The sequence below is a fragment of the Orycteropus afer genome, unplaced genomic scaffold, assembly GCF_000298275.1.
Source record: "Orycteropus afer afer isolate SDZICR_OR568_19922 unplaced genomic scaffold, OryAfe1.0 scaffold00890, whole genome shotgun sequence".
NCBI classification, from domain to species: Eukaryota; Metazoa; Chordata; class Mammalia; order Tubulidentata; family Orycteropodidae; genus Orycteropus; species Orycteropus afer.
In genome coordinates this window covers 40,967-56,490 of record NW_006922477.1, presented here as the reverse complement: position 1 = coordinate 56,490, position 15,524 = coordinate 40,967, and the positions used below count along the sequence as shown (strand labels likewise).

At 41.3% G+C, this 15,524-nt stretch overlaps 1 protein-coding gene across 1 annotated transcript in view; it reads right to left on the bottom strand.

Annotated features, from left to right (window-relative positions):
• NINL (ninein like) overlaps positions 1 to 14,484 on the bottom strand; it is a gene marked incomplete at its 5' end in the record, with an annotated part of 227,849 nt that extends 213,365 nt beyond the window's left edge. Inside the window, 1 exon segment of the mRNA XM_007958241.1 lies at positions 14,388 to 14,484. Coding sequence (XP_007956432.1) covers positions 14,388 to 14,484 — 97 coding nt within the window.
• Positions 14,485 to 15,524: the final 1,040 nt, after the last annotated feature.

The following is a 15,524-nucleotide window of genomic DNA, read 5'->3' as shown; positions in this document are numbered from 1 at the left end:
ATACCAAAATCTTTGGGACACAGCAAAAGCAGTGATCAAAGGCCAATTTCTAGCAATAAATGTACACATGAAAAAAGAAGAAAGAGCCAACATCAACACTTTAAACCATCTCCAACAATTAGGGTAACATCCATACACCTCCAAGGAAGACCAGTTTATACTACTATTATTCAAATCTGTGCACCAACCACCAAAGCCAAAGATGAATAGAAGATTTTTACCAACTTCTGCAGTCTGAAATTAACCAAACATGTAATAAAGATGTGTTCAATTATCACTGATGGCTAGAATACAAAATTTGGAAACAAAGAAGAACCACCAGTAGTTGGAAAATATGGCCTTGGTGATAGAAATAATGCTGGAGATAACATGACAGAATTTTGCAAGACCAATGACTTATTCATTGCAAATACTTTTTTTTCAACAACATCAATGATAGCTATACACATGGACTTCACCAGATTGAATACATGGGAACCAGACTGGCTATATTTGTGGCAAAAGGCGATGGAGAAGTTCAATATCTTCACCCAAAACAAGGCCAGGAGCTGATTGTGAAACAGACCATCAACTGCTCATATGTAACTTCAAGATGAAGTTGAAGACAATTAAAACAAGCTAACAAGAGCCAAAATATGACCTTAATAATATCTTCCTGAATTTGGAGACCATCTAAAGAATAGATCTGATGGACTGAACACCAATTACTGAAAACCAGATGAATTGTGGGATGACATCAAGAACATCATCCATGAAGAAAGCAAAAGGTCATTAAAAAAGACAAGAAAGGAAGAAAAGACCAAAATGGATGTCAGAAGAGACTCCAAAACTTGCCTGAGTGAAGAGTAGCTTTAGCAAATGGAAGAAATGACAAGATAAAAAAACTGAACAGAATATTTCAAAGAGCAGCTGGAGAAGACAAAACCAATTATTATAATGAAATGTGCAAAGACCTGGAGTTAGAAAATCAAAACAGAAAAACATGCTCAGCACTTCTCAAGCTGAAAGAACTGAGGAAAAAATTTAAGCCTTGAGTTCCAATACTGAAAGATTCTATGGTCAAAATAGTGAATGATGCAGGAAACATCAAAAGATTAGAGGAATACACAGAGTCACTGTACCAAAAGGAATTGGTCGATCTTCATCCATTTCAGGAGGTGGTGTATGATCAAAAAACAATGGTACTGAAGGAGGAAGTCAAAGCTGCACTGAAGGAACTGGCAAAGAACAAGGCTCCAGAAATTGATGGAATACCCACTGAGATGTTTCAACAAAAAGATGGCACACTGAAGGCACTCACTCAACTATGCCAAGAGATTTGGAAGACAGTTACCTGGCCAACTGACTCAAGAGATCCATATTTGTACCCATTCCAAAGGAAAGTGATCACACGCAAGTAAAATCCTACTGAAGATAATTCAAAAATGGTTGCAGGAATATATTGACAGAGAACTTCCAGAAATGCAAGATGGATTCAGAAGTGGACATGGAATGAGGGATATCATAACTGAAGTTAGATGGATCTGGGCTGAAAGCAAAGAATACCAGAAAGATGTTTTTTTTTTATGTTTTATTGATTTTGTAAAAGTATTTGATTGTGTGGATCATAACAAATTACGGATAATGTTGAGAAGAATGGAAATTCCAGAACACTTGCTTGTACCCAGGAGACTGTCGTTTGAACAGAGTAAGGGAATACTGCATGGTTTAAAATAAAGAAGGGAGTGTGTCAGGGTTGTATCCCTTCACCATACTTATTCAATTGGTATGCAGAGCAAATAAACCATGAAGCTGAATTACAAGAAGAAGAACATGGCATCAGGATTGGAGGAAGACTCATTAACAACATGCCACACGCAGATGACACAATTGTGCTTGCTGAAAGTGAGGATGACTTGAAGCACTTACTGATGAAAATTAAAGACTACAGTCTGCAGTATGGATTACACCTCAATAGAAGGAAAACAGAAATTCTCAACTGGTCCAGTGAACAGCTTCACGATGGATGGAGAAAAGACTGAAGTTGTCGAGGACTTCATATTACTTGGTTCTACAATCAACACCAATGGAAGTAGCAGTCAAGACATCAAAGTATTGCATTGGGCAAATCTGCTGCAAAAGTCCTCTTTTGAGTGACAAAGAGCAAAGATGTCTATTTGAAGACTAAGGTGCACCTAACCCAAGCCATGGTATTTGCATTCGACTCTTATGCATATGAAAGCTGGACAATAAGGAAGACCGTAGAAGAGTTGATGTTTTTGAGTTGTGGTGTTGGCAAAGAATACTGAAAGTACTGTGGACTGCCAGAAGAACTAACAAATCTGTCCTGGAAGAAATGCAGCTGGAATGCTCCGTGGAAATGAGAATGGCCAGACTCTCACCTATTTTAGTGATGTTCTCAGAAGGAACCATTCCTGGAGAAGAATATCATGCTTAGTAAAGTGGCAGGTCAACCAAAAAGGGGATGCCCCTCAATGAGATGGATTGACACAGTGGCTGCAATGATGGGCTCAGGTATAAAAAGGATCATGAGGCTGGCACAGGACCAGATAGTGTTTCATTCTGCTCTGCATAGAGTTGCTGTAAGTCAGAGATGATTCAATGCCACCTAACAACAAGTACAACACAAGCTTAAAACCATAGTCACTACTCACCAAAGTAGGATTTGGAACATTGTCTTTGTGAATTGTGTTACTCCAATTGACCTTGTTGTCCCCTGAAACTATGGTCCTAAGCCCCCAGGCCCAGTGACTCATTCCTCAAAGTGTTTAGTTCTGACTAAAAGTTTCCATAACTTTTCACCCTGTATGCTCTAGTATACTTATGGATATTTTGCAGCACATATAAAGTACATACATAGAAATAGCCTCTGCCAAACCTATTTATACTTGTGGGTGTAGGCCCATTACCCTTCCCACTCCTGCTCAGTTTGTATGTCTATATATGTATCCACTCAAAGATTATGGCTTTTACTGTTATTGCAGGGTTGTGTATGTAATAGTATTTAGCTTTTCCCAGTACCTTCCTTGATCATTTTGTGTTCACTGCCTCCTTATTATATAATGACTTTCCCTTCACTCAAGTTAAAAAGGCATATAACCTCTAGTTACTTATTTACCCTCCTTACTCCTCCCATCCATGGTAATCTTCAAAAGATGTTTCTTTCTTTGTATAAACCTTTTCTTGACTTTTTACAGTGCTAATCTTACAAAATATGTGTTGTCCTGTAATGATTGACTAATTTCACTCAGTAATATTCTCCAACTTCATCCACATTACAAAGTGTTTCACAGATTCATTGGTAATCTTTAACATTGAGTAGTATTCCATTGTGTGTAAATACCATAGTTTACCTATTCATCTCATGACAGATACTTGCATTGTGTCCATTTTCTTGCTATTGTGAATACTTACATGATGAACATGCATGTGCATATATCTGTTCAGAACATGTCTCTTATTTCTGTAGGATATATACCTAGTAATGGAATTGCTGGACCATATGGTATTTCTACTTCCAACTTTTCAAGGAAGTATCATATCATTTTCCACAGTGGTTGCACCATATCGTTATCAGGACCCTGGGGGGTCCACATGGGCTCCTGTCTTCCAGTGAGAAAAACTGCTCATGGAGACAGAAGTAATTTCAGAGAGCAAGTCTTTAATGAAACACTGCAGTGGAGCAACAGCTAGACATAAAGCACACTAGCAAAACTGCTGCTTTCAGTTTGTTTATAGCAGTTATAGGGGAATAAAATGTACAAGCTGAAAAGCTGGCAAATCAGGTGCTCAGGTTTCCTGTTTTCCCTTATTTGGGCTCCTAGCCCATTGTACACTGTATGGATATTGTGCATGTGCTGTCCTTTGGGATGTTAGTTTGATTCCTAGTCAAGGTATCTGTCATCCCAAAAGGGCTGTATGTAGACGGACAATCAGCATCAAGTTGCATGTGCCTAAAGAGCTGGAAACTAGGTATGGCAAACATCTGCAGAAAGAAACTTACAAGATATGAAGCACAGAGCTGAAGAGGCAACTAGCTATTTCTGTACTCTGTGCCCCAGGATGTGGGTACAGAACCACCCAGGTGTGATGGGGTAGTGGGTTATGAAGGGCCTTAATGTCTCCAGCCCTAAATTTAGGTCCCAGCCTCCCTGATGGATTTCATAGACGAATCTTTACCTACTGTCAGCAGGGGCAGTTTTACATTCCCTATGTGAGTCCCTGTCTCAGTATTACAGTCCCAGCAGAAGTGTATGGGGGTTTTGGTCTCTCCACATCCTCCCCAGCATTTGTTATTTTCTGTCTTTTTGAAGTTTGCTATTAATGCTGGTGTGAGATGATATCTCATTATTGTTTTGATTTCCACCTCTAATGGCTAATGATCACAAACATTTATTCATGTGTGTCTTGGTCACTTGGTTTATGTTCTTGATGTGTTTATTTATTTATAGAAAAAGACTAACCAAGGGTAAAAATTAAAATATATTTATGTTATATGTTAAGTAATGGACTATACTAAAAGGAATTAAATGGCAGCAAATCAGAGTTGTTCTTCAAAATCCAGGTCATCTAGTTACACAAAATAACCCCTGCAGTTTCAAAAGACATGTTTCTGAGCCTGAGGGGACATGGTGGGAAGGACTAGCCATCAGATTAGAAGTCAGAAAGAGCAGAATGTCAAAGGTGGAGCAGAGAAGGCAACACAAGGCTCTGAAGAAGCACGGAAGGCAGGGACTCAAGGGAGGAGGAACGAAAGGATGGGCATCTGAGTAAGCAAACGGACAGGTGGCTCAGCAAGATAGGATGAAATAAGCCACAAGTCAAAGAGTAGAAATGAACACAATCTTTTAAAGCAATGTTGTTGCTGTTGCTAAATTTTGTTGACTCAGCTCTGACTCATGGAGATCCCACGTACAACAGTACAAAACCTTGCCCAATCCTGCATGATCTTCATGATCACAGGTATGTTTGAGTTCATTGGTGTAACCCCTATGTATTTTGAGTACCTTCCAAAGTAGAGGGCTCATTTTCCAACATTATATTGGTCAATATTCTGTTCTAATCTACAGGGCTTTCACTGGCTAATTTCCAGGCCTTTCATCCTAGTCTATCTTAGTCTGGAAACAAATGAAGCTTGTCCACCATGGGTGACAGTACTAGTATTTGGGATATTTTCCAACATCATTGCAATATCAAATTACGATAAATTGACAGGTTGTAGTTTAAAGCAATAACCTGGGTTACCAGACTCTTAGTAAAATCCCAGTCATTATAGGACCACCAGTACCTGGCCAGCAATTAAAATAGTGGACTCTGTACCTTTCTAGATGGTTGTGTGGAGGTGAACACTGGGAAGAGCCTCATCCACTGGCACAAGTTGCCTGTTCAGGCAGGGCATGTGAACTATTTAATTGAGGGAAGTTTAAAAATTATATTCCAAAAGAAAAGAACAAACAACTACAATCAGTGAGCAAAATCTTAAGTCCTAAAATACTTTATTGTTTCTTTGGAGGAACTGAGACCATGTCCCAGAGAACAATAGTGTCTTAAGCCAGAACCACCAGGCACCTGGGAGCAAGATATTCATGTTCTGTGGCATGCAGAGTAGTAGATAAGCTGTCAATGATTGTAGTCATTCACAGCTTTAAGGCACTTTTGTATCCTTGATTGTGACAGTTGGAGCTGTGTGTCAACTTGGCTGGACCACAATTTGTGTGGTTTAAGCAATTATGGTGTGAGTTGTTCCAATGACGGGATCAGATGTCTGTTTTGAGCAGCCAATCCATTGAAAGGGAGTTTAGTTTCCCTAGGGGTGGGGTTTGCTTTCAGTATAGTTATGGACATCCTGGGAAAAGAGACACTCTTCTGTGGATTGGGATTCTGTTGTGCTGCCTACAACTATCCGTGAGAAACAATCCAACATTTGGCCTGGAGATCTTGGATTCGTCATTCATTGGAGTCAACAGCCAGTATACTGCCTGCCAACCTTGAGCTCCTCAGACCCTGCAGTTGCATGAGGCGGGAAAAGCCTCCAGCTTGACGTTTGATCCAAGATCGTTGGACTTGCCAGCTTCTATAAGTGTGTGAGCCATTTTCCTAAGATAAATTTCCTTATATCTCTCTACATAAGCTTAACTAGTTTTGTTTCTATAGAGGACCCAGTCTAACACATTTGGTACTGAGAGTGGTTCTAGAAAGACAAAATCATAAGGATGATTTCTCCAATTCGATTAATTGTAAAGACACTAGTCACCCTGCCTCTGTTATTAAAGAGGGTCCTGCTAATCTGTGGCATGAGGTGGCAACATTAATATGCAAAATAGCAACACCAATACATCAAGTACTTGTGAGAAGCCAGGCTCCCGGTGATTGCATATTTGATACTTTTCTGCAATTTGGTCAACACGAAGGGTATAAGGAAGCTGGTTGGCCATTCCTACTTACATTACACAAAGTGGTGAAAGAGCATGATGAACTCAGGGCTGCTGAGTCACAGCTTCTGCACCACAGAAAAGACCTCAATGTTTCCAATTGTGCTCTGAAAGAAAGTCTTATTCCTTCTAGTAACAGAGCTGAGATTGCCAAAAACCAAACCCAGAGTCTTATTGGGTGGCTGAGTTACAACACCAATTAAATTGCCAACTCAGAATGGTGTCTGAAGTTAAACTGAGGGCATGGATTGAGAAAAAATGGGATCCTGAAAACTGGAATGGGGATATATGGGCAGATAGTCAGGAAAATCAGGATATGGAGCCTATAAATTCTGTTGAATTCCCCCATCTGAAGGGATTACAGTAAAACCATTCTCCCTTCTACCTCAGTTTGATGGGATTACCCGACTGTTCCTATTGGGTCACTGCCTGAGGCAAAGGCCATGGAAGACATTGCTGAATGATCTCAGCAACTACCCCAACCACCCATTTTTGCTGCTAGACCTAAAACTAAAGTTAAATCCAAGTGAGCTCCAAAACGAGAAATAAAAAGTGTGACTGAGGAGGTGGTACGCTTCACCCAAAAAGACTTGATTTTGCTAACATGTACAGAAAGAAACCTGGAGAATATTTATGGGAATGGCTACTGAGGGTGTCAGTTAATGGTAATAGAATGGAATGGAATGGTCAGGAATGTAACATTGGATCAGTCTAAGTTTATTGATTTAGGCCCAATAAGAAAAGATGGTTCATTTAATGTTTCAGCTCCAGAGGGTAGGAAGAGATCTAATTATTCGGTTGGATTACTGAAGTATGGATTATACAGTGGTCTACCTTAAGTCAAGTTGAAGTACCAGAACAGCTTTGGTATAATGTAGAAGAAGGTATCCAGAGGCTTAGGAAAATTGGCCTGTTAGGATGGATTTGTCAGATTAGACCCTGTTGTTCTTGTTATGTTCCATCGAGTCAGCACCGATTCATAGCAACCCCTCCTTGGGTTGCCAAGGCAGTTTCACTATGGAAGTAGATTGCCCAACCTTTCTTCTGAGGAGTGGCCGGTGGGTTTGAACTGCCAGCCTTCTGGTTAGCAGTCAAGTGCCTCAGGCACTATGCTACCAGAGCTCCGTCCGATTAGACCCCTAGAGCAAGAAATGGAGAGTCCTGAAGACACACCTTTTTCCAGTACGGTGAGGAATAAATTTGTGAAGGGAGCTCCAGCATCCTTGAAGGTGATTCCTCTTTTATGTAAGCCGGATTTGACAGTGAGAACTTCTCTCATTGAACTAAGACACTTAACCACGATGGGGCTGATTAGATCCCGTGGTAGCAGGGGCCAAGTGGCAGCACTTAATTGACAAAGGCAAGGTGGGTGTGGTTACCATAATGGACAGCAGAATCAGAACACTAATCAGAATAGTCTGACTCATGTGGAATTATGGCATTGGCTACTTGTACACAGTGTTCCTGGTAGTAAAATAAATGGCAAACCTACTGAGTATTTACTGGATCTGTATAGACAGGAGAATTCTAGATCACATGAACTGCAGGCTAGATTGAATCAATTTCCAGACTTGAGTCAGTATATAGACGCACAACACCTTGAATGAAGGGGAGGCCAGTCCCTTTGAGGAAGGACCCCACACTACATTGTCAAAAATTTATAATGTCAATCTTTCTCCCAGGCTTCCCCAAAGGGATCTGAAGTCTTCTATGAGAGTGACTGTTCATTGGGGAAAAGGAAATAATCAGACAGCTCCAAACTGTCACTAATTCCAGGACACACAAAGCATCATTGTGGCACACTAGTCAGAGTGGGGCATATGGAGATCAATTATTGATGGAGTCTTACCTAAGATGTGTCTCACAATGGGTCCAGTGAGTCCCCAAACCCATCCTGCAGTGATTTCCCCAGTTCTAGAATGCATAATTAGAATAGATATACTGAGCAATTGGCAGAATTCCCATATTGTGTCCCTGAAATGTGGAATAAGGGCTATTATGGTAGGAAAGGCCAAGTGGAAGCCATTAGCACTGCCTCTACCTACAAAAATAGTAAATCAAAACCAGTACTGCATCCCTGGAGGGACTGCAGATATTACTGCCACCATCAAGGATTGAAGGATGCAGGAGTAGTGATAATGACCACATCTCCATTTAATTCACCTATTTGGAATGTGCAAGAAACAGATGGATCTTGGAGAATGACAGTAGATTATCGTAAACTTAATCAGGTGGTGACTCCAATTGCAGCTGCCATTCCTGATGTGGTTTCATTGCTTGAGCAAATTAGTACATCTCTTGGAACCTGGTATGTAGCTATCGATCTGGCCAATGCCTTTTTCTTGATACCAATTTCAAAAGACCATGAGAAGCAGTTTGCCTTCAGCTGCCAATGCCAACAGTGTACTTTCACAGTGCTTACTCAGGGGTATATCAATTCCCTAGGACTATGTCATAATTTAGTCTGTAGAGATCTTGATCACCTTTCCTTTCCACAAGACATCACACTGGCCCATTATATTGATGACATTATGCTGATTGGACCTAATAAGAAAGAAGTATCAATGACTCTAGACTTATTGTTGAGACATCTGCATGCTAGAGGGTGGGAGATTAACCCAACATAAATTCAGGCACCTTCCACTTCAATTAAATTTCTAGGGGTTCAATGGTGTGGGTCATTTCAAGATATTCCTACTAAAGTGAAGGATAAGTTATTGTATCTGGCTTCCCCCACAACTAAAAAGGAGGTACAACATCTCGTGGCCCTCCTTGGATTCTGGAGGCAACATATTCCTCATGTGGGTGTGTTGTGGCCACCTATTTATCAAGTGACTTGAGTGAGGCCCAGAACAACAGAAGGCTCTCCAACAGCTTCAGGCTGCCATGCAGGCTGCTCTGCCACTTGGGCCATATGATCCGGCTAATCCAATGGTGGCTGAAGTGTCTCCAGTAGATAGAGATGCTGTTTGGAGTCTTGGCACGTCCCTATTGGTGAACTGCAATGCAGACCCTTGGGATTTTGGAGCAAAGCCCTGCTAACCTCTGCACATAACTATTATCCTTTTGAGAAACAACTTTTAGCTTGTTATTAGGCTTTGGTAGAGACTGAACACCTAACCATGGACCACCTACTCACCATGAGGCCAGAGCTCCCATCATGAACTGGGTGTTGTCTGACCCACAGAGTCATAAAATTGGATGTGCACAGCAGCACTCCACCATTAAATGGAAGTGGTATATCAGAGATCAGGCTTGAGCAAGACCTGAAGGTACAAGAAAGTTGCATGAGGAAATGGCCCAAATGCCTATGGTCTCCAATCCAGTCACATTACCTTCCGTCTCCCAGTCTGTACCTATGGCCTCATAGGCAGTTCTTTATGATCAGTTGACTGAGGAAGAGAAAACTCGTGTCTGGTTTACAGATGGTTCTATGCAATACACAGGCAACAATCAAAAGTGCACAGCAGCAGCACTGCAGCCCCTTTCCAGAACTTCCTTGAAGACAGTGGTGAAAGGATATCCTCCCAAAGGGCAGAACTTTGAGCTGTGCATATGGCTGTTCACTTTGCATGGAATAAGAAATGTCCAGATGTGCGATTATATACGGATTCATGGGCTGTGGCTATTGGCTTGGCTGGATGGTCTGGGACTTGGAAGAAGCATGATTGGAAAATTGGTGACAAGGATTTATGTGGAAGAGGTATGTGGATAGATCTCTCTGAATGGGCCAAAGGAGCAAAGATATTTGTGTCTCATGTGAATGCCCACCTGCAGTGAATTGCTTGATGTGGCCCTTCTAGCCATTGTCCTCTATTCTGTGATGTTTTATAAATCCCATTATCCATGCATGTTTGGGGTGGTGTGGTAGTTAAGGCCAGGTATGAACTTGGCTGGGCAGCTGGTAGTAGTCATTCCCTATAATGACTGGCAATCGACTCTGTGATGGGATTTAGGTTATTTCTGTTGGGGCAACACAGGTGGAATGTATCTTGAGTCCTGCCTTGCTGGAGGGTATAATTCAAATCACCACCCTTAGCTTCCTTGAGGATATACCTACAAATCTCCTGTGAAGATTTGCCCTCCTCTTGCTCTGGTTTTGTGTCTCGGATCATCCTCATCTCACCCCTGGATTTGGGACAGCAGCTGTCATCTGATCTGCTGATCAAGATTCATCAAACCCCAAGAGGTGGAAGGATCCTCCAGACCTACTCACGGACCTGGGACTTGCCAGCCTGCCAGCCTCCACCACTACTACGTGAGATGAACCCTTAGGTGTCTGTGAGTTCTGTGAGGCGGTTCAGCAAAATACAGAACCCTAAGACTGGGGAAATTACTGGGAGGAGGAGGAGGAGTTAATGTCTGAAATAATGGAGTAGTACGGTAGTTTGGACACTTGGGACATCTTTAACATCCGTCTCATGGGCACTGGCCTTGTGCTGATCTTTCTGAGAGAAACTGTTCAAGCACCACCAAAAGGTGACCTCAGCAGAGGAGGACTTTAACCATCAGTTGGATAAGATGACACGTTCAATGGAAACCAGCCATCCTTTTTCCCCAGCTACTCCTGTCTTTGCTCAATGGGCTCATGAACAAAGCGGCCATGGTGGCAAGGATGGAGGTTATGCATGGGCTCAGCAACATGGATGCCCACTCACCAAGGCTGATTTGGCTACCGCCACTGCTGAGTGCCCAATCTTCCTTCCATCAGCACAGACCAACACTGAGTCCGCGATATGGAACCATTCCTTGGGGTGATCAGCCAGCAACCTGGTCACAGGTTGATTACATTGGACCACTTCCAACACAGAAAGGACAGTGTTTTGTTCTTACTGGAATAAATAGTTATTCTGGATATGGATTCGCCTTCCCTGCATGCAATTCTTCTGCCAAAACTACCATCCATGGACTTACAGAATGTCTTATTCACTGTCATGGTATCCCACACAGCACTGCTTCAGATCAAGGGACTCACTTCATAGCAAATGAAGTATGGCAATGGGTCTATGCTCATGGAATTCACTGGTCTTACCATGTTCCCCATCATCCTGAAGCAGCTGGCTTGATAGAATGATGGAATGGTCTCCTAAAAACACAATTACGGCACCAGCTAGGTGGCAATACCTTGAAGGGTTGGGGTAATGTTCTCCAGGAGGCTTTATATGCTTTAAACCAGCATCCAATATACGGTTTTGTTTCTCCAATAGCCAGGATTCATGGGTCCAGGAAGCAAGGGGTGGAAATGGGAGTAGTACCCCTCACTATTACCCCTAGTGACCCACTCAAAAAATTTTGCTTCGTGTCACTGCTACCCTATGCTCTGTGAGTCTGGAGAGGTTAGTCCCAAAGGGAGGAACACTCCCACCTGGAGACACAATACTGATTGCATTGAACTGGAAATTAAGAATGCTACCTGGCCATTTTGGCTTCCTCATGCCTCTGGATCAACAGACAAAGAAGGACATTACTGTACTATCTGGTGTGATAGATCCTAATACCAAGGGGAAATTGGATTGACATTACATAATGCAGGTAAAGAAGAATATGTCTGAAATACAGGAGATTCTTTAGGACGTCTCTTAGTACTACCATGCCCTGTGATTAAAGTCAATGGAAAATTACAGCAACTCAATTCCAATATGACTGCTAATGGCCCAGACACTTCAGCAAGTGAAGGTTCGGGTCACCCCACCAGGCAAAAAACCACGACCAGCTGAGGTGCTTGTGGAGGGCAAGGGAAATACAGAATGGGTGGTGGAATAAGGTAGTTCTGAATATCAGCTACGACCACATGACCAGTTGCAGAAAGGAGGACTGTGATTGTTATATTTCTTCATTGTATATGTGCATCAAATATTTTTGTTTCCTTCTGTCATTAACTGTGAAATGTAAATAAGGTTAATGCATTTCGGTCGTACGTGTGTTAGCACATCATGTTAGGCACAAATATGACTTTATAATTGTCCTTATTTAGAGATTATATATGGTTAAGAAGATGTGTAGAATTGCCATGTCCACAAGGGGTGGACTGTCTTAGTTGGAGCTGTGTGTCAACTTGGCTGGACCACAATTCTGTGTGGTTTAAGCAATTGTGATGTGAGTTGTTCCAATGACGGGATCAGATGTCTATGTTTTGAACAGCCAATCCACTGAAAGGGAGTTTCCCTAGGGGTGGGGCCATATTTATGGATATCCTGGGAAAAGAGACACTCTTCTATGGATTGGGATTCTGCTGTACTGCCCACAACTGTCCGTGAGCAAACAATGCACCATTTGGCCTGGAGGTCTTGGATTTGTCATTCATTGGTGTCAACAGCCAGTATACTGCCTGCCAACCTTGAGTTCCTCAACCCATGCAATTGCGTGATTCGGGAAAAGCCTCCAGCTTGACGTTTGATCCAAGAACTTTGGACTTGCCACCTTCTATAAGTGTGTGAGCCATTTTCCTAAGATAAATTTCCCTATCTCTCTAAATATAAGCTTTACTGGTTTTGTTTCTCTAGAGAAACCAGTCTAACACATTGGTCATGCAATCATATATCAAAATCTTGTAAGTTAGAAAATGCAAGTGTCTTTGCATCTTAAGAAAGAAAAGCATGAGGGGAAGCAATTAATGCCTCACCCAGGGCCATGCATAACTGGTCACATCTTCTTGTATCACTCCACAGCATTTTTAAACTTTACCCAGGTATTTTTGCTACCAACAAGAGGACGTAGGAAGAGCCAATAAAAGCTTCTACTGGTAGGTCAGGGTTCAAGCAACAGAGCCTATACAAGAGCCCAAGGCTGAAAGTTGGCAAACCTGGACCCAAATTCTAGCCACTATTGAATAGTTGTGGAATCTTGGGAAAAATTCAGTTTCATTTTTTTGATTAGCATGTATAACAATGTCTCAGGATTTCTATGACGTTTATATGGAATACATATAAGATGTATGTAAAGTTCAATGTATGGCACACAGAAGACACTGTGAGTTATCTTCTTTTTGCTTTCCTCTGTTCCAGGCCCTTCCCAATACTACCATTCCAAAGTCAGTATCTCCTTTCAACTGTGGTGCTTCCACAGCAGTGGCAGGTAGTGAGGAAGAAGGGAAAGAGCTGCTCCTGCCTCTGCAACCTGCTAATCAATACCACCTCTTCTATGCTCACACACATCTGCCCCCATTCACAAGCATACAAACCCACAGACATTTCATACATTCTCAGCAAAGGTAGCCCAGTTTGAGAATAGTAAGTATGTCAGGTGACTGCTACCTTGCCAGCTGAGCCCAAAGAAGCAGTCACAACCAACAAGTATTTCAGGCATCATCTTCCAACTCTCATCCACACAATTCATATATCTCTGACCTGACACACCTTGAAGTTGATCCTCCTTTCAAAACTCTTCCACTAAGACTGCTGTTACTCTCCCCCCACCTGCAGGCCTGAATCAGAGACCAGTGGCTTTCCATACCCCTCTAGGCATTTCTTCCCTTGAGAATACCACTTCTACTTATAAGGGTTATCTTTATCCCACCAGCTACATTACTAGGACAACATTCTAAGTCATACAACATCACAGTACAACATCATTGTCTGAGACAAAACATACTTATTGTTCATGGGCTGGTGGCAATCTTATCTGCTTTATCAACTCCAGAGGTCTATCATAAGAACACTTTATATCTGCATTGCACTTTTAATTTTTAAAATCTTCAACTCCTCCACATACATCTGCTCATTTTATCTCTTCAATAATCCTATGATGTAGGTATAACCCCTATTATTATTTGATAATATTTTACAAATAAAGAAACAAAAGAAGAAAACAATTCATGACCATATGGCTTTGTAGTGATAGAAAGTGGGCTTTACAATTTAATTTTCGTAACTGCTACATTCTTCAATTTGAATTATACTCCAAAAAATAACAAATATATTTTTAAAAGAATCTAAAGTCAACAGGAAATATGGTTACCTGGTTCCAAGGAACTGCCTTCTTCATCAGAGGAGTCATCACTGATGTTTGATGACAACATAGCCACAAAACATTCCTTAAATTCCTCAAAGTTCACCTGAGTGAATTTAAGTCAAGAGAGGTCTATGTTATACGGATTGCATTCAATATCAAGAGACAAAATTTGTATGAACCGTTGTATGGAAAATGAATTTGGATTTCACCCAAATCACAATTAAAAACTACAAAAAAGAAAGAGAGATCACTGTTACTGCCAAAGGTCACATATTTAATACTTAACCTTCTAATTTGTTCACTGATGGAAACTGTTATTTTTTCAGTAAGCACATGTGGTAGTTAAGGTAATATGTCAACTTGGCTGGGCCTGGTATTGAGTGGCTGAGCAGCTGGTGGTAGTTATTACCCATGATGAGACTGGCAATTAATTCCATGGTGGAATCTGCTGCAAGCAGATTAAAGTAGCTGCTTTAGGGATGAGATCTGCTTCCCACATATAAGGAGAAGCCTTGGGAATGTTCTACAGCTTTTTGTCATGATTGGACCCTGCATGCACCCAAGTCTTCATTCAGCAGCTCTGCTGATCTTGGGACTCTTAATGGACTTGAATCAATGGCCTGCCATGTGGTTTGGTTATATCGAGACTGTGGCTTTTCACTGGTTGACCTTGGATTTGTCAGCCTAAGCAGCCAGCACCTGCCTGAGTGAAGAGATGCCTCTGACTTAGTGGGCCAGAAGCAAGAGTCAGAAGAGAAGCCCAAGGAAAAGGGCTTTCGCCCAGCCCCTATAGCCCGACACTTTGAACTGGACTTTTAGCCTCCAAAACCATAAGAGAATAAACTCCTGTTTGTTAAAATTTACCCATTTGTGGTAATTTATGTTAGAGCAGCACGAAGTAACCAGTAAAGAATATTTCATAATTTTCAAATATTTAGTTATTAAGATTTTTGCAAAATAGAAGAGTAAAATAATGAAATAGAATCATAATTCCTCATACCACCAAATAAATACTAAAAATATTTTTAAAGTAAATCAAACAACATAATTAGAAAATAAACAATACAGAAAAGAGTGATCTGATGCCATAAAATATTAATGTATATAAAAAAAAATATCCATGCTGTTTCCCCAAGAAATACA